General features: G+C 56.4%; 1 protein-coding gene across 27 annotated transcripts in view; it reads right to left on the bottom strand.

Annotated features, from left to right (window-relative positions):
- Positions 1–24235, bottom strand: part of LOC100622424 (zinc finger protein 385C) — a 58733-nt gene that overhangs the window by 9136 nt on the left and 25362 nt on the right. For 13 of the 27 annotated variants that reach the window (XM_084984468.1, XM_084984469.1, XM_084984476.1 and 10 more), the window contains 2 exons: positions 22316–22567; positions 1806–1954 (listed from right to left, as the gene is read on the bottom strand). In XM_084984468.1, the coding sequence (XP_084840594.1) occupies positions 1806–1954; positions 22316–22567 (401 nt within the window). Of the gene's footprint in view, positions 1–1805; positions 1955–4068; positions 4862–6435; positions 7176–11291; positions 11343–13792; positions 14079–14572; positions 14650–22315; positions 22568–24235 lie in introns of those variants that run through there. The other 14 variants (XM_084984463.1, XM_084984479.1, XM_084984478.1 and 11 more) reach the window with 9 other exon arrangements.

The following is a 24235-nucleotide window of genomic DNA, read 5'->3' as shown; positions in this document are numbered from 1 at the left end:
CAGGTTCTTATCCTGCTGAGCCACAGTGGGAACTCCAATTGTGTGTTTTTTCTTTCCCTTATTTAATTTTTTTTTCTTCTAGCAAACCACAATTTTATGTTCCCTTTCTTCAGGGGCTAGGTTGTTGGGCCAAAAACAGAAGTTGTCTGGGCTTGCTTGTCAAGAGGAACTTTCCAAACCTTCCTGAGAGAAGAGAACAGAGGCTTTGAGAGAAAAGCATAGTTTCAGAAACTTCCCTGAGAACAGAAAGCACCTGGGGCTGGAGGTTGGGATGGGCCGGGGGTGCTGAGAGCAGGACTTCCGAGGACAATGGCCTGTAGGGCCCCAGGGATGAGGACAATGGCGTGTTGACCCCTTCGTAGGGACTCTGTGCCTAAACAGTCAGCATGTCAGCAAGTGACAGTGGAGATCAAAGACCAGAGGACCCTCCCTAAATGTCTCAGGCTCTTAGGACCTTTGTCCAACCCTGGAGGATGGGAAGGGAAGGCTCCCAAGGGGACCTGGGAGGGAATTTCCCACCGTCTTGTCTGGATGGGGTGGGGCTCGTCATGAGTACATTTCACTTTTCAGAATTTTTACAAAGGGGGACGTACCTCATGGCTCGTGTAGTGAAGTAAAGTTCACGCTTATTACACTTGTCATTCACACACAGACACACGTGGAGTTGCACGTTTCCATGTATACAGACCAGCAGGCAGACACACAGCACATAAGCTTGCAGGCGGTTACAAATCACAGAGATGGAGTTCCTGTCGGGGCGTGGTGGTTAACGAACCCGACTAGTATCCGTGAGGATGCGGGTTCGATCTCTGGCCCCGCTCAGTGGGTTAAGGATCCGGCATTGCCATGAGCTGTGGTGTAGGTCGCAGACACGGCTTGGATCCTGCATTGCTGTGGCTGTGGTGTAGGCTGGCAGTTACAGCTTGGATTCAACCCCTCGCCTGGGAACCTCCATGTGCCGTGGGTGCAGCCTTAAAAAGACAATAAGAAAATAAATAAACAACAAATCACAGAGACAAGCAGAAAGATACAACTCTCATTCTGGCAAATAGCACATAGCCACAGGCAAACTTATAATCACCCCAACCACACAAAAACACACACTCGGGGGGAGTTCCTATTGTAGCACAATGGAAACGAATCCAACTAGTATCCATGAGAATGTGGGTTCAATCTCTGGCTTCGCTCAGTGGATTAGGGACCCCGTGTCGCCGTGAGCTGTGGTGTAGGTCACAGATGCGGCTCGGATCCCTTGTTGCTATGGCTGTGGTGTCAGCCGGCAGCTGCAACTCCGACTCGACCTCCAGCTTGGGAACTTCTATATGCCACAGATGTGGCCCTAAAAAGCAAACACACACACACACAGAGGCCAGACACACACCAAACACTTACACACAAGGACATAAGAAAACTCTCAGACACACAGGCACATATTAATTACACACTAATTACAGACAACTACCAAGGCACGAAGAGTTTACACACACACACACAAACTCACACTCACGAATAACACACAAAGTCCTATAGAGATACACACTAAATCAGAAAGGCCTGCCTCAAGTGCACACACACATACACAGATCATCAGCTGTCCCTGCACAAAAGCCCGAGTGAAACTGCAGCACACAGCAGGCCCTCGGGGCCCAACAGTTGTTGATGGGAGGGGGTGATACCAACCCCCTGGTGGCTCCGTTTGGGGAGCACCTGGTCACTCTGGGGGCTGTTCCTCCTCGTTGTACCCCCCTTCCCAGCCCCCGCCCCAACCTCGGCTGCATGCCCCCACCCGCCAGCCCAGCCCGTACCGTGCTGAAGTTGGGGAAGAGAGTGAGCGGGGCGGCGCCGTTGAAGTGGAAGGCCAGCAAGTGCTTGAAGTCCAGCGGGGGCTGCAGAGGCCTGGTGGGCAGGGGCAGGGAGGCCAGCAGGGGGCTGGGGACGCCGGAGGCCGGGCCTGCTGCAGGAGGAAGAAGGGCAGGGTCTGAAACGAGGGCTCCCTCCTCCCTCTGCAGCCAGAACAAGAGGCTGACGGGCGTCTTGGGTGTGGATGGAGCCAGGCCAGAAGGTCCTGTCTTCCTCTTCACAAAGTAGCACTGGCCAGGCCCATGGCGATTACAGCCCATTTCTATGCTTCTCCTCTCCACAACCGGGGAGAACAGAAGCAGAGAATCCACAGTTCCAGGCTCCCAGCCCAGAAGGATGATGGTCCCTCTCCCCATAGAAGCAGCTGAAGGACCCAAATGAACCCCGAACGGGAGTCAGGCCAAGCCCCTGACACACACACCACCATGGAGACTGCACAATGCACTGGGTTTCCACTTTATTGCAAATTAAACCCAGACCCAGGAGGCCTGGGGAAAGGCCAGCCCCCGCGCCTCTCACTACCTACTGGCTACAGATCCCCAGGTCGTTCACAGCAAGGGCTGACAGCGGTGACAGGAAACCCATTAGAGTCTGAAGGGCTGCATCCCCCAGCTCAGGTCAGGCCCCCTGCCACTTCCCCCAGGAGGCAAAGAGCCCTCCAACATCCCTGGGTCAGGCCTGAGGCTGGACCCTGAGGCAGCCGGTCCAGCACTGTGGTTTTTATAGTCTTTGGTCTCAAGGGTCTGAAGCGAGGGCAGGACAAGTCTAGGAACTTGGAGAGCAACCAGACTTCGAGGAAGAAAAAATGAGAAATAAATTCAGACCATTCGGGACTTTCGGGGACCCTGTCACTGCAACACAAAAGAAGTCCTTTTAGATTTTGTGTGTTAACACTCTGAAAGATGGGATGGATGTATTTTACATTTATAGATACATATGTCTACATACAGGGCCATCTACAGAAAAGCCTCAGGCAGCCTATTGGTGGGGAAGGCACCGCTACCTCCCTTGACCTGTTAGCTTGTGCACAGAGAGGGTGCTGTGCTGTGTGTCCAAAACAAGGACAGTCATCTGCTCTCCAGTCATCTCGGAAGAGGAGAGATGCTGTTAGGAATGGGGCCAACAGGCAGGGGTCCATTCTCCTTTCTTCAACCCCTCAACTGCCGAGACCCAGCCTTCCTCTCTCTAACCAAGACCCCTCAGCTTTTCGAGGGCCAAAACTTGGGCTGCATTCAGAGGGGAAAGGGTGAGATACTCTCCACCAAACTCTGGGAAGGTCAGGAGCGGTATTTAGGGTGCCTCAGACCCTGGCACCTCTGCCCACAGGCCCTAGCTCCCTGACCCAGCCCCTCCTCCACAGCGGTTGGAGTGGGTGCTCAGCCTGGAGCAGAAGCAGCACAGGGAAGGTGAGTGGGAGGCCACAGTTAGCAGGTCAGCCAGGGTGCAGCACGGTCAGGTCCAGCTGGGCCCTTGCCCAGGGCCCCAGGCTGGCTGGACGGAGGAGAGGAGGCCGCCCTCACGGGAGCTGCGAGCCCAGGAGCCCCTCATCCCACCCACTCTCTAGGAACTCCACCGCCAGCGCAAAGTCAAACTCCTGCAGCGGCGGCCCATCCACCGCGATCTTCACCGCGGGGCCGCCCCGGCCTTCTCCAGCCCCGCCTGGGCCCCACCACCGCAGCTCCCGGCTGCGGCCGACCTTGTCCAGGAGGCCCGCGCCCGCCGGCAGCGCTAAGGCCAGGGCGGCGAGGGCGGCGAAGTCGGGGAAGAGCTCGTGCAGTTCTGAGCTCGCACAAGCCAGCTTGGCGCACAGGGCCCGCGGGCCCAGCCTCCCCAGGCTGCATACCACGCGCTTGAACAGCTCGAAGTCGCCCAGCGCCCGCTGGCGCACCACTGCGGGGGCGAAAGCGCGCAGCAGGACCCGCAGCGCCCCCTCGCCGTGCGTGCCCAGCTCCTCGGGGGCCTGTGGGTAGCGGCGGGGGTCGAAGATCGCTGCGAAGGCGGCCACGGCGTCCAGCGAGGACCCAGGGTAGGAGTCCCGCAGCCCCCTCCGCATGGAGTCCAGGAAGGCTCCCCGCAGCCTCTCCAAGCCCTGGACCGCAACCTCCGAGTAGCCGATCAGCTCCACGCCACGGTACGTGCAGTGCCCGTGGCTTGAGTCGGGACTAGAGGAAGCCAGTTCCCGCAGGAAGCCCTGGAGGCGAGCCCCACCTGAGCTGCGCTGTGCTTGGAGCGAGGCTGCGGCTGCCATCACCAGAGGCTGCAGCAAGGCCAAGTCTGGCTCTTCTGCCTGCAGGACAAGGGTGAGCTTCTGCACAGAGGGCAGGGCATCCAGCAGGAGGTGGGTGAAGGCCACGAAGGTGAACTGGCGCAGGGCAAGGGCCAGTGCCCTGGCTGTAGGTGAGGCTGGAGCAGAGGCCTCCAATGTGAGTACCAGGCAAGGCCACGCCTCAGCCACTGCTTCCACCACAGGCAGCAGGGAAGCCCAGGGCACTGGCCGTGGTCCTGCCAAGTCAATAGCTGCAAGGTCCAATGCCGCCCGGAGCTCGGGGACCACGTGGGAAGTGGGGCCACCGTGGAGGCGGAATAGGGCATCCAGTACGCTTTCATATTCACCCAGGTAGGCAGGGGGCTTGGGATCTGTCCGGCCTGGGAGGCAGTGTAGCTCAGTGAGCAGCGGGCAGGCGGCCCGGAGCTGTGGGCCCACACTCCCCAGGCGGTCACTGGAGAGGCTTGAGCTGAGCCAGGCCAGCTTGGATGCACACACGCCAAAAGCCTGCAGGATGTCCAGGAGTTGGCCAGCAGTGGCTTCGCCTTCCTGCAGCTCCACACTGCCCAGGAAGGTGGTGGCAGGCTGGCCATCGCAGGGGGACACTGAAGTGGCGAACAAGGCCAGACTGTGGGACTCGGGCCAGTCCCTGGTCTCATCCAACACCAGCCCCACGTACGGGGATGCCTTCAGGCGCTGGCAGGCCTCTGTGTGCAAGACACTGGCAATGGCCACCTGGGAGAGCCAGGGGGAGAAACGGAGGGAGGACAGAGTTAGGCTTGTCCAGAGAAGGGGAGGCAGGCAGGACAGGGTGACAGAAAGAGCATCGGCCTTGGGGTCAGATAGACTTTAGGGGCCAGTCTTAACTTTGCCATGTACAGACCGTGTGATCTTGGGCAAATGATTTCAGTTTCCTCGGCTCTAAAACCAGGCTAATACCTGTCTCCAATCTCCCTAAAAGGATATTTGTGGGAGTTGCCATTGTGGTGCAGCAGAAATGAATCCAAGTAGTAACCATGAGGGTGTGGATTCGAACCCTGTCCTCGCTCAGTGAGTTAAGGATCCGGTGTTGCCGTGAGCTGTGGTGTAGGTCACAGACGCAGCTTGGATCCCGCATTGCCATGGCTGTGGTGTAGGCCAGCAGCTGTAGCTCCAGTTCAACCCCTAGCCTGGGAACTTCCACATACCTTGGGTACGGGCTTAAAATAAAAATTTTTTTAAAAAAGTATGTTTGTGCTTATAAATATAAACATGCTTTGGGAACCATAAAGATTCTGCAGCATTTTGTCTGAGTGTGTTCCTGTGGCATCGCCCCGGTCTGCCTTATTCCTCGGAATCTCCCTCTGCTCTGCCACTCAGGGATTAACTAAGAGACACATTCACTCCTGACTCCCGACTAGTTACACAGGGCCCCAGCTGGATGCTGTGTGTCTGTCATCTCTCTGCAGGATGAGATTCAACTCCCTGAACCCCTACACTGGCACCAGTAGCTAGGGCAGAGCTGCAGAATGCATACCCTCAGGGGCCATGTGGGTGATACTGAGCTTGAAATGGGCCAGGGATTAAACCAAAGTGAAATCCCCTGTCCTGCTCTCCAACTCCAGCACTCCATGCCCTGACTGCACGGGATCTAGCTTTTCAGTAGAAGTCACAAAGCCACATTTTTATGTGTAATCTCTTGGTGTTTTGTTTTTGTTTTCTCATTTTAGGGCCATACCCTTGGCATATGGAACTTCCCAGGCTAGGGGTTGTATCAGAGCCGCAGTCACCAGCCTACGCCACAGCAACACTGGGTCTGATCCCCATCTATGACCTATACCACAGCTTGAGGCAATCCTGGATCCTTAACCCACTGATCGAGGCCAGGGGTCAAACCCGCATCCTCATGGATACTAGTCAGACTCTTAACCCACTGAGCCACAAGGGGAATTCCCTGTCTCTTTTTTTTTGCTTTTTTTTTTCATACTTGGAGATTAAGTTTTTCAAAGACACCGTGAAAACCACCCAAACACATCTGCGGGCCAATCAAGCCCCCGGGCCACCGATTTGCAACCTCTGGCCTAGGTGGTGAGGGGAGAGGCCCTGAGTCCTCAAGGACAGGGCCTGGTCTGGCCTCTTCACTGTCGTGCACTCAGCAGCTGGCCCAGGGCCTGGCACCCAGTATGCCCTCAGTGACGGCTCTGATGGGCCAAGGTGTGAATGAAGTGCTTTGGCCGCTGCCCCGGGGGCCTGGCATGCTGGTGGTGTGCCCAGACTGCTCCATGTCCTCCCTCCTCCGTCCCTCCCCCACAGCCCTGGCTGCCACGCACCTGCATATCCCTCACCCTCCTGGGGCTGTAGTAATTGCTGTGCTCCGTGCCCAGCAGCGCCTGGCACAGGTTGAACCTCTGCAGCTCGAGCAGGGCAGCGCAGCGGTCGTCCGGCACGTCCTCCTTGGCCATGCAGTACACCGTGGTCAGCACCGCCACTTTGGCGGGGTCCGCTTCCACCTTGACGCCCCTGGGGGTGGGGGTGGCCGCCCGGCCCGGGCAGGCCCCGCCCCCCTCTGCCGGGCCCTCAAAAGGGGGCTGGCCCCGGTTGACGGCCAGAGCCTGGCGGTGGGCTCCCGAGGTCACGTGACGCAGCAGGGCGTGGCGCTGGAAGTTGTCGGTGCCCACGGTGAAGGCGTTCTCCGCTTTGCCATGCTTGTTCCGCACCAGGGCCTGGCGGCACTCGAGGCAAAACATCAGTTTCCGCTCGTAGTCGAAGTCCAGCCAGGTGAACTCCTCTTTCCAGTGCTCGTTGAAGTACCGCTTGCACTTCTTGTTGGAGTTGGAAGCCTCTCCGGCTGGTTTCTTCCCGGGGGGCACCATTCCAGCTCCAGGGGCAGGGCGCTCCCAACCCCCACCCAAGTGCTCTCGCTCCCCAGCCTCCCCCCGCACACCGAGGCCCCTCCCTTGACGAGGGGAATGGGTGGGGAGGCAGGAAGAGGGGCCCCGCCTTCCGGGCTAATGGGGACCATCCATCTAACTTAGCCAGGAAAGTTTATTTCTGCTCTGCCGGTGGGAGACTGGAGATGAAAGAGACAAGGGAGAGGTGTTAGGGGGTCCATTGGGGGTTCATGTGGCCACACAGCACTCCCTGGTCCCTGGGTGGACTGGCCCCAGTGGGGAAGGGCTCCTGGGAATAGGCCATAGAGTGTTATCCAGAGGGGGGTGGTGTGGGAGCCTCAGCCCCTTCTAAGTCTCCCTCTGCCCAGGACAAAGCACTGAATGCTTTGACTGAAGGACTCAGAGCTGGAGAGAGGGGCATCATCTATGCAACCACATTTGATGTGGGTAGGTGGGGGCTGGGTCCTGGAGACAGTGGTTCTCAAGGCTCCTCAATACTCAGGTCGACTAATACTCAGACCTCCTGGCTCCTCACTCAAAGGATGACTGGTGCCATCAGGCCACAGTCATTTATGTCATCAGAAGGAAGTGAGAACCAAGCTGAGCTCCCAGCAGCACAGGACAGAGGGATGGGATTGGTTTTTTCTGGAGCACCCCCCTTCCCAAACACACACAAGAGCACACTCACATACACACACCAGTAGTGCGGGTCTGGGAAGGGCTGCCCAGAAGTGGGGGCTGGGTCCCAGACCCGCTGGCTGCTTTTACCTCCCTCCCTCCCTCTCCACCAGCCCAAGGCACAAGGCAAGGATGAGCAGTTCAGGACCAGAAGGTCATATCCAGCTGATGGCCAAGTCCAGCCAACTCTGCCTCCTAATGGTCTCTCACACCTGAACCCTTATCTCCACGTTTCCTGATACCAGCAGCAGTAACTACCATTCAAGGAGTGTGGCCTGAGTCAGGCCCCACACTAGGTGCTTTGTGGTGGCTCCATCAGGAGATCGGGATTAGACTCGCAAGTACCCTCTGAGGATGGTATGGTCCTTGCTTAGGACCAGAGGGAACGGAAGCTCAGGGCCTTTGACTTGCCCAAGGCTTCCCAAGCAGTAAGTGGCTGAGGCAGAATTAGAACCCAAGTCCTCATGGCCCTACCAGCCACACTGAGACCCTGGTCTGCACCATCTCACCTGGATTATGCAGTGGCCTCTGCCTCTGCAGTCATTCCCCAAAATCCATCCCTCACATAGCAGCCACGGAAGACCACACACAGATCCAGCTATGTCACTCCCTCGCTTCCCGCCCCCTATCAGTGGCGTCCCATAGCCTAAGTCTACACACCTCACCAGGAGCCAGCAAGGCACTCCCTCCCCCACCTCTGGACACCTCCAGAGCTTCCCCCACTCTGGTCTGCTCAACGAAATCCAAAGGCTTACCATGCCCCCCCCCATTACTGTTATTTTTGCTCTTGCTCCATCCTCTGTGCCTGGAATTCTCAATCCTCTTTCCCTGGCTATTTCCCATTCTCAGGTATCCCCTCTGCCGCTCTGATCCCCCTTCCCCTCACGTGCACTGGTACCTGTCCTCTAGTCTCCCATAATTCCCTACGCATGAGTCTCCCTATCACGATGTGGTGAATGCCAGAGATGCTCTGTTTGTCTATGCACTTGGTTCCTGGAAGGCCAAGACCACATCTGTTCATTTTTGTACCTTTAAGAGAATGGAGTTGTTTAAAAGAATGGAGTTCCCGTTGTGGCTCAGTGGGTTACAAACCTGACTAGTATCCTTGAGGTTGCGGGTTCAATCCCACTCAGTGGGTTAGGGGTCTGGCATTGCTGTGAGCTGCGGTGTTGGTCCCTGTGCTCTCCATCCAACTGCCTTCCTGGCTTTTCTAAACAGATCTCACCTGGATCCGTCCCTCCCTACAAAGTATTCTTCTCTTGAAGGCTCCCCTGCTCAGGAAATGGCCTATCTTACTAGCCAGGTGCTCTGGCCAGAACCCTGCCAACACACCCCCACACTCTCCTGAAACACACCACCACCATGAGCCCATTGCTCTGAGGCCAACACCAGAATCCCCTTCTTCCTTTCTCTCTCTCTCTTCCTTCCTTCCTTTTTTTGCTTTTTAAGGCCATACCCATGGCATATGGAAGTTCTCAGGCTAGAGGTCAAATCAGAGCTGTAGCTGCTGCCCTACACCACAGCCACAGCAACTCAGGATTCAAGCAGCACCTGCGACCTGCACCACAGCTCACGGCAATGCCGGATCCTTAACCCCACTGAACGAGGCCAGGGATGGAACCCGAATCCTCATGGATCCTAGCTGGGATCATTAACCACGGAGCCACAAGGGAATTCTCCAGAATCCTTTTCAAGATCTGCTGAGTGCCCAGGCACCTGTGACCTCTCTGGGGGCCACTTGTGCATCCCTCCCCTTCTAGCTTTCCCTGGCCTTCTCTCAGTTCCACCGGAGTGCCAGGTTCCCATCCCCAGGACCTTTGCACATGCTGTGCCTTATTCCAGAGTGCTCCCACCCTGGTTCCCAACGCTTTGCCTATTCCACTTCCCCTCTGGTCTTCGTATAACAGTCCCGTCCTCAGGGGAGGCTTCTCTCATCATCCTTTCCCAGCAAGTCCCCTTCTCTTCTGTCACCACCATTTGTTCGATCCTACTCCCCAAAGTTTGCAGATCTGCTTATTTCTGTGCAGTTACTGGCACTCCTGCTGTCCACCCCTCCCCACCCCACTCCCCACAATTTCCCTGAGGGCGGGAAAGGTAATTAACTTGTTCCTATCTGGACCCCAGAGAAGAACCATGCCTGGCGGATGCTCCACAAGATTTGAGGAGTAAACGAGTGAGGAAGCATGAGCTTTCAGGCAGAGAGAGCAAGGGGGGGGAGGGTGCTTAGGCGCTGCTGGGTGGCCAAACAGCTGCCTTTGACATCTTTTCCTCCCAAGATCCCATGATTCTTTGACCTGGTCCAGCCCACCACCCAAAGGATCTTAGAATGGGGAGGAGGTGCAAAGCCAAGGTGATACATTTCTGGAAGTTTGTCAGTCTTTCCTGCACCCAGAAGCCATCCCATTCTGCAGAGGGGTAAAACTACTGAGACCTAGGATGTTTTTGAGAAAAAAAAAAAAAAAAAAAAAAAAAAGGCAGGGAGGAGGCATGAGAAGATGGAAATTCTGAAAGTGCACTCTCTGATAGGGTTGCCACATGTGGCAATTTGATATTAATTTAAATTTATTATTAGAGAGTTTCAATTTCCTCTCCTTTTTTCTCCACTCCCACCCCCACCCCCCCAGCATATGGAAGTTCCCAGGCTAGGGGTTGAACCAGAGCTGCAGCTGCCGGCCTACTCCACAGCCACATCAGCGTGGGATCCAAGCCACATCTGTGACCTACACCATGGCTCATGGCAAGGCCAGATCCTTAACCTACTGAGTGAGGCCAGGGATCAAACCTGCATCCTCATGGATGCTAGTTGGATTCTTAACCCGCTGAGCTAAGACAGGAACTCCTAGAGTTTAAAATTTTTAAATTCAGTTCCTCTGTTGCGCTAGCCACATTTCAAGTTCTCAATAACCACGTGTGTCTAGTGGCTGTTCTATCAGACGGCCCAGAGAGAGAACACATACATCATTCCAGAAAGGTCTACTGAACAGCGATGCTCTACAAGGCACAAAAGCCATCGACATTCCCACTTCAACCTGAGGGAACCAGGCTGGGGGGGTGGAAATAAGACATGACTATGTGATCAAGGCTGACCAGGAGGGTGTACCTGTCACAAACTCGGGAGCCTCATACCCCTCCACACCCTGGCCAGCTGGATGGGAGGCAGGACAACTTGAGGGGCCCCTTGGGGCCATTCATATTTTGGTCCCTGGCCCCCCACTCCACCCCTGCACGTAAGCCTCAAACAGAATATTTATTTGGTCCCAGGATGATGGTCCCCAGTCCCCTCTCCAAGCTTGTTTGGGTTCCTTCCTTTTGGGACCTCATTAAAAGGAGTCCACGCTGCCGGGAGAGGAGGGGCGGGCTGCCCCGCCCCTGGCAGCCGGGTGAGATCGGGGCTCCCTGCCCCACACCCCGGCCCATCCTCCTGAGGCCGGGATGCAGAGGACTGGGGAACTTCCTCTGGGGGGCGCGTGGTGGAGGAGCCCTCCGATGGGTCCTTCCTGCCCACCCTCTGCCGCCTCGCCTGCAGGGCCCACAGCCCCCTCGCCACCCCCTGCCCGGCAGCTCCGGGAGGGGGCGCCCCGCCCGGCCGGGAGTTACCGCCCCGCCCGCACACTCACGGAGACTCGGGAGCCACCATCTTGCCCAGTGGACGCTCTGGCCGCGGTCTCCTTGGGCTCCACTGAGCGACAGCAGCCACTAGCGGTAACCGGGGCGAAGAGGCGCCAGCAGCAGCGCGGGCCGGGGGTCGCGGGCGGGGCGGTGGCGCCCCCGCCCACGCCGGGGCTCCGGCAGCCGGGCGCACCTGCCGGCCGCTCTGGCCCTGCGTGCACTTAGCTTAGCCGGGCATCAGTCACACCCTCCCCCGCCACGTGCGCAGCAGCAGGAAGGAATCAGGTTAGACGGCGGGGAAGCAAGGCGGATGGGAGTCATTCATTCATTCATTACAAGGATCCGTGGGTTCTTCGAGGAACTCACAGGTGAGAGCTCGAAGGTGAGAGAAGGGTGGAGCGCTAGGGAGGCTACACGCTGGAAGTCCTCCCGCAAGTGTACCGAAAATGATGAGCAGAATGCTTTGGGATCACAGGGGAGCAGGTGGTTAGCTGAAGGTCATCAGCCTGGAGAGGCAATTATGTTTCATGAACGGCTCAGTGAAGTTTTTACCAGGGAAAGGGCATTCCAGCAGTGGGAATGGCAGAGCCATGGGGAACCATCTCAAGTTCAAAGTTCAGTGCAAGTTCTCATAGGTCAAGGTAGAGTGGAGGTACGGAAGGTTCTACAGTGAATACTGGGGGTTTTGGCTTTGCAGCTTCGTGGGGAATCTTAGGAGAGAGCTGAGCTGGGAAATCAGTGTTTTCATCTAATGAGTTGTTTGTAATGGGGGTGACAGAAATGGGGTGGGTGTAGGGGTGACCTCTGCCTAGAACTCTCAGATGCACAGGAGACCCTCACCCCTGTGTGGGTTCCCTGCAGGAGGAATGTGGGGTTGTGGCACCCCCACCCTCCCAGACCTGGAGGCCCACCATGGAGCTCCAGTAACATTGAACTCTGACGCCTTGGCAGCCCAACACTTAGCCTCAGTTTCCTCACCTGTGAAGTGGGAATTACAGCCAGGAGAGGAGGAAAGGCCAGGGCAGGAATGAGTGTGGGGATCAAATGAGCAGCTGAGTGTGGAGGCCACTTGCAGAGGGGATGCCAGGGCACTTGGTGACCCTGTCTCCCCTTCCAGTCAGCAGAGAGTCACCCAGAAATGCCTTCCAGCTCCTATGTAATTGGGGACACTCCTCACTCACTCAAGGCCTAGGGCACATGTTGAAATCAGGGCCTCCTGGGGGCTGCTAGAAGCTCCCCCCACTCCAGCACCCTTCCCACAGCACTGCTCTGTGCCGCCCACCATCTGCCTCTGACACTCACCGTGAACCCTGGCCCCAGGGCCTCTGGGATGACGCATGAATCACGGCACATGCACACACACGTGGGGCTGCCTGGCTTGTGGGTACACTCAAATGAAGGGAGATACTGCAGCCCCCGCACCTGTCCCAGGATGGCACCCCACCACCTGACAGGTCTAGAATTCTGCACCCCCAAAGGGTCAGGCTATTCTGTTTCAGAGCAGTCCCCCTTCCCCTGGCCAGAGGTCCGCAGCCAGGACCCACAGCTCATTGGTTGGCCGCCTTGAGAAGGTGGGTTGTTGCTCAGATTAAACAGGAACAAACCAGACTGACTGTTGGAGAAGACGCCACCCACAGGGGGTCCAAGCGAGACAGGGGCAGGGGTGCAGGGCAGGTGTCTCATGAAATAACCACCTTGCCTACCACCCACAGGAGAGAATCTGGGGAAACTGCATGCTGCTTTTTTGCCATCACTGGGAAAGACATGCACTAAAGAGCACAGGGACACGCATCCTGAGGTCCACAGGCTCCCACACAGATAGTGACAGGCACAGACGCCAAGGCACACACTTACACACATTTCCCCATGGTGAGTCTGTCTGCACACACCGATGTGTGCACGTACCTAGGTGGTACCCATGCAGAGACAGGTAGATACCCCTGCTGGCCAAGGGCCGGGCACAGAGGCCACGCATGAGCAAGGCGCATGTACACATAGACATGCAAGATCAACAAAGACACACTCAGATCATGTATCTCCAGAGAGACAGACACGCCAGGACATGCGAACCCCTAGATATTCACATACAGACAGTGCAATCCAACAGTCACACAGTGGCAACGGTATCACAAAGAGAGGTGCATATACACAAAGATGCACATACAGAAACACACACACCTCTCATAAAATTAAATGCATCTGACATACATACAAGCTCATGTAGCCAAACCCAGAGTCCCCCTTTGATTCCCACCCGCCACGGGTGGAGGTGGGGGCAGATGGTAGAGTCCACCCCGAGGCGGGTGTGTGTGCGCGTGTGTGCACACACCTCGGATAGTAAAGTTGCCATTTCTATCACGAATAAAACCAAAATTCCATGAGGAAAATGGGAGTTGAGGAGGGAGAGAGCCAAAGGCAGGGGATGAGAGGTTGAGCCGAGACCCCAGCTTGCCCACTCCCCAGCAGACTAGGATCCCCCCCCCCACCTCCTCCAGCACCTGAAACCCACCTCTGGGCTGGTCAGCATTGTGGAGGCCTTGGTATTCCAGATGCTTCCCCCCAAGCCCAGTCACGAGAGGAACTCTGCTCCCAGTCCCAGGGCCTCCAGCCCCTGTGGAAGGGGACCTCAATCAAAATACTTAAAAGGTAATGATTGTTTTCCTCCAAAAGGACCAAGCAGCCTCTGTGTGGGGAGGTGAGCCAGGAGACCACGGATAAACACATCAGAGTGCGGGGGGGCACCGACGTTGACCCCAGTGCAGTGGCCGGACCTCAGAGGGCGTCCCCTCCCATCTGCCGAGCTCTCTCTCTCCTGTAGCAGTTTACCAAGGGTTTCTTCAGCCCCCTCCCCTGCTCCCGCAGGCAGCCCCTTAGACGCAGTTAAAGGTGTGATTAGATACAAGGCGCCTGTGCTCAGGCGCCTTGTATCTAACCACACGGGTGTATCTAATCACACAGGTGTAGCAGGCTCCTGGGATGCCCGGCCCCAAAGGGCAGCTGCTCCTTTCCTGCAGGGGGGGACCTTCAGCTCCCCAACCATTCCTGCTACTCCTGCCCCACTTTTGCTCCCGGCCAGAGTAGGGGTTCCTCTGCCCATCCTTGGACTTGGGCATAGGTACCAAGAGTCAGCTGCATACTGGAGCCTCTAAACAGACAACTTTGCTGGGTGTGTGTGGGGGGGTCACCAGGAGGAGGACAACGATGGGGCAGGGGAGAGGCCCACCCCCGGCTCTAAGTCCCCCCCCGCCCCGACCCCTGCCCCACCGGCTTAGGTATCCTCAGCACTCACCTAAGAGCATTCTCTGTCTTTGGAAGCACCACTGAGCGATGAGCAGAGGAGCGCGGAGTGAGGAGCAAATGAAACCCAGGCAGAGTGACAAGAGGGGAGGGGTGGGGATGCGAGGGACAGGAGGGGAGGGCACGAGGGAGGGACTCCTGCTTCTGCTGGAAAGCCAGGCTCTAGCTCGCCTCACCAGGAAGGAGCTGCCGCTTCCCAGGTTTCCCATCCCAGCCACCAGTGGTAGTCGGTGGCCAGCACCGGGCGCCTCCCTCCCCACAGGGCTGGGGACAGGGGAGGGTGTCAGGGGGCCCAGCGCCTTTTACACTGAAGTGAAGAGTTGACCCTGCTCACAGAGGCCTCCAGGAAGGGAGGTGCTGCCGGCCCCTTCTCTGCCTGCTGACCTCCGAAGCCCTGCCCCGGGGCTGGCTGCCGCAGGATTCCTGCTCTCCTGCCCAGTCTTGCTCCTCCTCTGCCCCTCCCCTATCCCTGTACATTTACCTCCTTTGGCTGCAGGGGAAACTGAGGCTCAGAGAGGGGTTACCACTTGGTCCCAGAGTGTTGGCCAGGGTGATGGGGGAAGGGAGCCCAGATGGCTTGCCCCTGGTCATTCAGTACCTGGACCTACTTACCTGGGCAATGCCAGGAAGGGGGCTTCATCGGATCAGCTAGAGCCTCTGACACCCCTACCTGTCTGCCCGCACCCTTCCCTCCCCACCCATCTTTTCTCTCCTTACTTTGTTCCTTCCTCCCTCCCCCTCCTCTTCCTGAAACCTGCTGCTGGCTCTCAACTCACCTGAGCACCTGGTGCCTGGGGGGGGGGATGGAATGTGGGAGAGGAGAGGGCCAACCCACAGCTGGATCCAGTCTTGCATTCCAAGCCCAGGCCCCCATCCTAGCCCCCCACCCCCTCAGCATCCTGTCTCCACCAGACAATAACCTCGTAATCTCTGGAGCAGCCAGTATTGGATCTACAAAGAAGGTCTGGGGAGGGGTTGCCAGTGGTGGCCCCTGAATACAGGTTAGGAAGGGGCTCTAGTGGGGGAAGGACCTGCTGGTGTGGGGAGAGGAAGGAAACTTCAGCCCAGAGCTAATTAACTCCCCACCTCCAGAGACAGACAGAACCTTTGTCTTCTGCGGGGGCAGGGATCTCAGCTAAGCCCCCTAATTCTCCACTCAGACTGCTTGCCTTTCCTAATGCTTCTGGGGGGAGGTGCTGAGGGTCAGGTTCACACCTGTTTTGGGGGGGGTGTGATGACAGTCCAAGGAGACCGAGGGCATGTCCATCACCTGCCACTTAAGAAGAGCAGCAGGATGCCCTGGTTAGACTGCCAGAACTTCTCAACGGCCTTGGGGGAGACAAGGTGAAAAGGCACTCAATGGCCTCAGGAGGAGTTGGGTGGGGGGCACCGAGGAGGAACCAGCAACCCTGGGAGACACTGAAGCCGTGGGGGGACAGGCTGGAGGGCTTCTGGGGCCTCCCGATGAGACTGAAATTAATCCATCTGCAGGGAGTGGGGGGTGCAAAGCTCATCAAGTCAGTGACTCAGGCGTGACCCAAGCTCAAGGTCTTTGATCTCTGCGGCTCAGAAGGCAGCCACAGGCCTCTGCAGTCAAAGACTTGGAGGGGAGACTGGCAGGGGTGGGGGTACTGATTAGATCAGGAGTTGGGGAGGTCTGAAGACACAGGGCAGGGGACAGCCTCCACCTGCCACTCTGATGCCTTCATGTCCTCAAAAGGACAGGGGTGTCTGGTACAGCTGCTGAAACCCATTAGCGTCGACTCCATCTCTGCTTGCCTGTCCCCCTTAGTGTCTACCCTGCACTCCTCACCCAAGGCCCCTCTGGCCATTTGGGTAAGCCAGAGCTTAAGTCACTTCTGAAATCCCCTTCTCTCCCCTCTGGTATCATGTTGCATTGATGAGGGACAAAGGTGGGCTTTGAATTGGGCGGCTGGGTCAGTCCTGCCAAGAGACTGGGGGAGGAACCAGTTGGATGTAGGAGGCTCCCCTTCCTGTCCCTAGCCAGGCCAGGCAGAGCAGGAGACAACTGGCATCTCCCCAGTTTTCAGGTGAGAACACAAAGGCATGGTCGTGAGCACTCGAAGTGCCTGTCCTGGGAGCCGGTCAGGTCGGCCTGCTCTGGACCATCTCTCCTCCCCGTTCCTGAAATATTAAGGCTCAATCTCTCCTATGCTGCTCTCCTCAGCAGCAAGGTGGGGAGGGCATGTGAGAGAGGATTTAGAGTCAGATGCTGGGAGCAGAACTCAGCTGTGTGGCCTTAGGTCTGCGGCTTACACTCTCTGAGCTCCAGAGCCTCAATGGCTAAAGTGAGGGTTGAAGGCCAATCATCTCTGCCCTGGGAGGGCTGGGTGAGAAGGGGATGCTGCGCTGCAAATAGGTCCTCTCCAAGGCGCACGCGCAACTTGGCGCTGGGGGTAGCTCATGGCTCTTTGTGCCCCAAGGTCCAAGGGTCCCCCAAGCCCTGTGATGGAGGCCTGGAAGGAGGCTTGAGGCAGCAAACCTTTCTCTCTGCAAATGTTCAAGAACTACCTAAAATTGTTTAGGGGTGTGTGTGTGTGTGTGTGTATGTGTGTGTGTGTGTGCTGGTTAAGAGGGTTGTTGAGTTCAGCCATATTGGGGCAGAGGCTGCTGGCGCTTGTACACGTGAGTACGTGTGTACACACACACACACACACACACACACACTCATGAGAGGAGGGGCAGGGCAGGTGAAAGAGGGCTCCAGACACATTCCTGAAGGCTGAAAGGGCCTGCTGTGGGAGACAGGTGTGGAGGAGTGTGAGCAGGGACAGTGGTGGAAGTATCTGGAAAAGGGGATGGGGAAGGGTGGGGTTCCTGCTGTTTCCCCCATCCTGTGCCCCTTCCTAGATGTGTTCCAGGCTCACTCAGGGTGGGGAGCTGAGCAGGAGGCCTTGGACCCAGGCCCTGGCGAGGAAGCTCACAGCGGGGAGAGCCGCCCCCGCCCCCCTTCTCCCTCCCTCAGACGGCCTCAGGGGTGAGACCCTCCGGAGAAGCTCCCGCCTCACTGCCCCTGACGGCCTGTCACTGTGCAAGGCGCCAGCCCCACAGACCCCTAATCAGAGTGACAGCTCCAGGAGAACTCCCAGAAAGGGAGCCTCGAAGGGGCGTGACCGGGCCGTCCCACCCCCACGCCTTCAGCACCCGCGCAGGGCAGGCGCGCCCCCGCCTGGCTGCCACGGGACTGGCAGCCCACTTGGCCCCGCAGCCTTCAGAAAGTAGGTGTGACCGGCTCTCTTTGCCGAGGCGGGAGCTGCGGAGCTGCACCGGTCAGCGGCGCCCTAAGGGCTCTCGACTGTGGCCCTGTCCCCTCTTCAGCAGGGGCATGGCTGGGGTCCCCACCCCCCATCCCGGGGCAGTGGCTAGCATCCTCTTGCTGTGACCTGCCTCTCCCACCCCCAGCTCTCAGAGCCAAGGAGCCAGGAGAATCCATGGATGTGGGTGGGTGCTGGGGGTCCTGGCCTGAACCAGGTTCAGAAATAATTAGGCTAATGGAACACACGTTCTCCGCTGGAGCCCCAGGATTCCAGGGTTCCCAGAAATCCGAGGATGTTTCATCCATGCTCCAGTCACCGCCATCACTCCCCCGCGCTCCCACAGCGCTGCTCACGCCTTCTAGCAGGTGGTGGGAAAGGTCCGGCCCCCTGGCTGTCTACCACCTGGACTGTGAGCGCTCAGTGCAGAATCCCAGCATCCTGCGCGGGTCCAGTGTATGGCTGGAGGGCAAGGTGATGGATGGACAGATGACTGGTGGGCCAATGACTTCCCAGGTCCTATTTAACAACCCAGAGGGGGGGTACCAGGCATCATGTCTCCTGGTGAACCCCCAAACTACCCAGCATACAGGGGATGAGGATGGTGAGAAGAGGAATGTTGAGTGAAGGGGGCCCCACCCCTCTGGGCAGCCTGTTTCTGGCCATTGGTATCTGGTGTTGTGGTTATTTTTCCCACCCAGCTGCTGTCTCCACACTGGGATGGTGAGTGGGGGGAGAGAAAGGAGGAGGGCTTGTCCCACTGCCCGGAAGGAGGCCCTGAAGAGGCCGAGTGAGAGGGCAGCAGGGGTGAGACGACAGAGTCCTCTGGCCATAGGAATGGCTTTCTGCAGCCACCACTGCCCTCCAGCCCTGTCTGATAATGGAATTGCCCATTGCAACGTCCCCTAAGCTAGCGTCACCCTTGGCACCTCCTGCCCCTTTGGCTCCACATCCCATCAATCACCAAGTCCTGCAGGCTCTGCAACACAAAAGGCCCCAGAATCTCTTTCCTCCATCCCACATAGCCCCCAGGCTTACCGTCCCCTCTCCCCAGACACCTCTAAAAACACTAACTACTCCCGCTCAAAACTCTTCAGTGATGCCTGTCACCTTCAGGACAAAGGCCAGCTGCTTCCAACCACCCCGCCACTTGCCCAGCACAGCCTGCAGCTCCTGGAGATCCAGAGCCTCGGGCCTCGTGCATTTGCTCTAGCTGTGTCCCTGCTTGGGATTCCTTCCCCCTCGCCAATGTCACTTCTCTGAAATGTCACTCTTCTCAAAGGACCCCATAGCCCCCTCTACGAAGCCTGTTATTATCTTGGACAAACTTGTCTGCATGTAGTTATTTAGATTGCTCTTTCCTGACAGGCAGCCATGCTGCCTTTTAAAAACAAATTCCCGGACAAAAGAAAAGATTAAAAAAAAAAAAAATCCCAGACAAATGTTGTACATTCTTGGTTATATCTAGAATCTAAGAAAGCTGAACTCATAGACATAGAGAGTAGAATGGTGGTTGCCAGGGGCTGGCAGTGGAGGAAATGGGGAGATGTTGGTCAAAGGGTATAAATTATACCCTTTAGGTAAATAAGATAAATAAGGTCTAGGGATCTAATGCACAGGATGGTGACTATCATTAGCAATACCGCCTTATATACTTGAAAATTAAGAGAGTAGGAGCTCCCCCTGTGGTGCAGTGGGTTAAGAATCCCACTGCAGGAGTTCTCGTCATGGCACAGCGGAAACGAATCCAACTAGGAACCATGAGGTTGCGTGTTTGATCCCTGGCCTTGATCAGTGGATTAAGGATCCAGCGTTGCTGTGAACTGTGGGGTAGGTCTCAGATGTGGCTCAGATCTGGCATGGCTGTGGCTGTGGCGTAGGCCAGCAGCTATAGCTCTGATAAAACCCCTAGCCTGGGAGTTCCTGTCGTGGCGCAGTGGTTAACGAATCCGACTAGGAACTGTGAGGTTGCGGGTTCGGTCCCTGCCCTTGCTCAGTGGGTTAACGATCCGACGTTGCCATGAGCTGTGGTGTAGGTCGAAGATGCGGCTAGGATCCTGCATTGCTGTGGCTCTGGCGTAGGCTGGCGGCTACAGCTCCGATTAGACCCCTAGCCTGGGAACCTCCATATGCCGCGGGAGCGGCCCAAGAAATAGCAAAAAAAAAAAAAAAAAAAAAAAAAAAAAAAAAAAAACCCTAGCCTGGGAATCTCCATATGCCATAGAGGTGGCCCTAAAAAGACCAAAAAAAAAAAAAAAAAAAAGAATCCCACTGCAGCCACTCAGGCTACTGCAGAGGCACAGGTTCAATCCCAGGCCCAACACAGTGGATTAAAGGATCCAGCATTGCCGCAGGTGTGGTGTAGGTCGCAGCTGCAGCTCAGATTGAATACCTGGCCCGAGAACTTCCATATACTGCAGGTGTGGCCATTAAAAAAAAAAGTTAAGACAGTAGATCTTAACTGTTGTCATTACACACACACAAAATCTTAATTATGTGAGGGGATGGAGGTATTAACTAACCTTATTGTGGTAATCATTTCACAATATCTACGTGTATCACATCCTCCCACTATATACCTTAAACTCATATCTGGTATATGTCAGTAATATCTCAATAAAGCACAATAAAGAAGAAAACACAGGAGTTCCTGTCATGGCTCAGTGGTTAATGAACCTGACTAGGAACCATGAGGTTGCAGGTTCGATCCCTGGCCTTGCTCAGTGGGTTAAGGATCCAGGGTTGCCGTGAGCTGTGGTGTAGGTTACAGACACGGCTCGGATCCCGTGTTGCTGTGGCTGTGACGTAGGCCGGCAGCTATAGCTCAGATTCGACCCCTAGCCTGGGAACCTCCATATGCCGCGGGAGCCGCCCAAGAAATGTCAAAAAGACAAAAAAAAAAAAAAAAAAGAAGAAGAAGAAAAACTACAAGGACCTACTGTATAGCACAGGGAACTATATTCAATATATTGTAATAACCTATAAGAGAAAAAGAATCTGAAAAAGAAAATATGTGTCATATATAACTGAATTATATATTTTATATAACTGAATCATATATATTATATACATATAGCTGAGTATATATAAAACTAAATCAGTGTGCTGTACACCTGAAATTAACACCCTGTAAATCAACTACACTTCAAGAGAAAAAATAAAGATATGATTTACCCCAAATAGTGGCTTGTGCAGAGTAAGTTGTCTTTAAGGATTTGAGGAATTAACGAATGACTTTCGAACACACACACTCCAGAAACATCCCTACAGTCGACTATGCCCTTATTCGGAGTCACATCCTCGTGTCCAGCCTTGAGGGCTCAGGTGGGAGGTCATACCAGCCATTAGAGCGCTCCCTGCTTTGCTCATACCATGGCCCTTCACCCCTCACCGCTGTCCCAAAGCTCAGTGAACCCCCTGCTTTGAAGCCTTTCATGGTACCCCAGGTAGAATACCCTTTCTCCCCTGTACCCCTGGGGCACCCACAACTCTCATCTACTCTTTTCGAGTCTGTCTCAGCCTAAATGATTCAGTCTCAGGGGCTGGGCGGGTGGGGGGGGAGGCGCTGAGGAGTAAGATTGGAACTAATTGGTGTCCAGGCCCCAGCACAGTGCTGGGAACACAGAGGGTGCCCCGGAATACTGGCCAAAACAACAGGCAGCCCTTCAGCGGTCAGAGGGTAGCCCTCTGGCAAAGCTACCGACCTGGGCTGCAGGGTGGGCTTCTGGGGGCCACCCCCAGGAGCCAGGCAGACGATCCGGCCCTTCCCGCCTCCCACGCTGGGCCTGGTTCTGAGCCTGTCTCTCCTGCCCGCCAGCGGCCGATGCTCCTTATCCCTCCCGTGACTGCCATGTGCCTGTCAGCTGGAATCATCCTCATGAATCCATTCACCCACTTCCCCCAGAAATCTGCCTCGCAGCCAACAGGCCCCTTCAGTGCTTGCAGCCAAACCTTTCTGCAGAGCCACCCATGCCAGGGAGAGGCCGAAATCCTGGCCAGGAGTCTGGTGGCCAAAGGGAGAGGGGCTTTCCCTTCTCCCCCTGACCACCTCTCAGCCCTCAGCCGGAAGGCCATGCATCTGGCAGACCCTGGCCTTCAGGGACCTGGGCAGGAGCCCAGGACGCCCTGCAGGTGAGGCCTTTATCTGAAAAGTCTCTGCCAGGGGGCTCCGGGCTGGAGAAATGCCACTTAGGGAGCCTGGTCCCCAAAGACCCCACAGGGGGAGCCCGGACCCTAAAGGACCTCAAGAGGAGGCCTCAGACCTGTAGACCCTTAGAGATCCCCCCCAGAGGGTTGTCCATTTGCAAAACAAAACTTGACAGCATCTGGGGAAGTTCAGACCCTGAGACCCCACTGGGGGTACCCCCAGCCCCACAGACCCCAAAGAGAGGCCACAAACCCAGACCCCCTCTCAAGGGCCCCAACCCAGGTTTGCGGGACCGGCGCCCCTCCGCACTGACCTGGCCCCGCGGGCGTCTTTCCCAGGCTGAGCTGCCGCAGCCGCCTCTGGTGGGCCCGCCCCCCACAGTGCACCTGGGCCTGGGCGGCCGAGTTCAGCTGGATGTTGCACACGTCACAGAGGGTGTATGATGGCCGTTTTCTTTCTCTCTTGGGCTTAGGGGGGTCTGGGGGCCGAGGCGGGCACTCGGCAGCTCCAGATACGGGGGGCTCCTTCTCACCCGGGGGGGATGGGCTCAGTGGCCGCTTCATACCTGAGCAGGTGGGGAGAGAGACAGGTGAACAAAGGCTGGAAGGAGCAAGAGGGCTTCCAGGAGCCAGAGAAGCCCGTGCGCTGTAGCCCAGCTGACACTCCCCCGCCTTCCCAAAGCCGCAACCCAGGGATGAAGAAGGGGGGCTATTCCAGACACTGCAGCATTAAAATGGATATGTGGGAGGGTGTCAGAAATGGCCACACACTGGGGGCCAACACCCATGGACTTGATCATAGAGCAAAGCGCTCAGAGGGAGACTGGGTCCTGGAGACCTGGTGGGCGCTGAGGGAGAGGCAACAGTGAGGCCGGTGGTCACATTTAAGGGGGAGCCAGAGTCCTGTTCCTGGCCTGAGGGCAGGTGCTGACAATCCTGGGGCGAGCAGGCCAGTGGCGCCGGCAGCAAGCGCAGGAGCTGCTGGCCAGAGGGGTGAATGCAGAAACCCAACCTTGCTGTGCCCTGAGCCTGGTGACATTCACAAAAGGTGACAGCGTGTGAAGCCATCCTGGCCCCTGTCCCATGTGGCTCCAGATGCCCCCTGCTGTTTTGGCCACTCAGGCTATGGCAACAGTTGGCATTTACAGTTAAAACCCGGGCCATGCTGCCTGAGTCACACACCGAGACACACTGACACACACATATACACACACACACCCCATGCCTCCAGGCCCCTCCCCTTCTCCTTTCCAACTCACTTCTCTAAACCTCTTCCACTTCTCTGCCTCTACCTGGTTCTATTCAGCCCAGTGACTGTTCTCAGACTAAACCGTGTTGATTTTTACTTCCTTCCTGAATCTGTGTGCATGCTTCCTGTCTCTGCTTCAGATTGGGAACTTCCTGAGGGCAAGGCCTGTGTCCCCCTCATGAGGACAGAGAATTCCTTTTTTTTTTTTTTTTCTGTCTTTTTAGGGCCACATCCGCAACACATGGAACTTCCCAGGCTAGGCATCCAATTGGAGCTACAGGTGCTGGCCTACACCGCAGCCACAGCCACATGGGATCCGAGCCTCATCTGTGACCTACACCACAGCTCACAGCAACCCCGGATCCTTGACCCATGGAGCAGGGCCAGGGATCGAACCCTCATCCTCATGGATACTAGTTGGGTTTGTTTCTGCTATGCCACAACAGGAACTCCAGAAAATTAATCACTCAAGTTCACAGCCAAGAACCCTGTCTGCAGTCCCTGGACCCCAACCCCTGCTCCTAGTAAGCTGCTTGTCATTTTTGTGGGCAATGGTCCTACAGAATTGGCTGTCATTACATGTGTGGGGACTGTGCAGGAATGGAACATAGGGGCTCAGCTATTAAGAGCACAAGCTCTAGGGAGTTCCCTGGTGGCCTATGGCTTAAGGATCTAGTATTGTCACTGCTGTTGCATGAGCTCGATCCCTGGCCCAGGAATTTCTGCATGCCAGGGTTGTACCCCCCAAAAAAAAGCACAAGTTGGGGAGTTCCTATTGTGGCCCAGCAGTAACAATGAACCTGACTAGGATCCATGAAGAGGCGGGTTTGATCCCTGGCCCCCCTCAGTGGGTTAAGGATCTGGCGTTGCCGTGAGCTGTGGTGTAGGTCACAGACGTGGCTTGGATCTGGCGTTGCTGAGGTTGTGACATAGGCTGGCAGCTGCAGCTCCCATTCAACCCTTAGCCTGGGAACTTCCATATGTT

Source organism: Sus scrofa, chromosome 12 (assembly GCF_054392235.1).
Source record: "Sus scrofa isolate SSC_HxYL_T2T_F1_AM1 chromosome 12, Sscrofa_HxYL_maternal_Yorkshire_Landrace_v2.0, whole genome shotgun sequence".
In the NCBI taxonomy this organism is placed as follows: Eukaryota; Metazoa; Chordata; class Mammalia; order Artiodactyla; family Suidae; genus Sus; species Sus scrofa.
The sequence above is the reverse complement of the archived record's forward strand: the minus strand, read 5'-3'. Positions and strand labels throughout refer to the sequence as shown.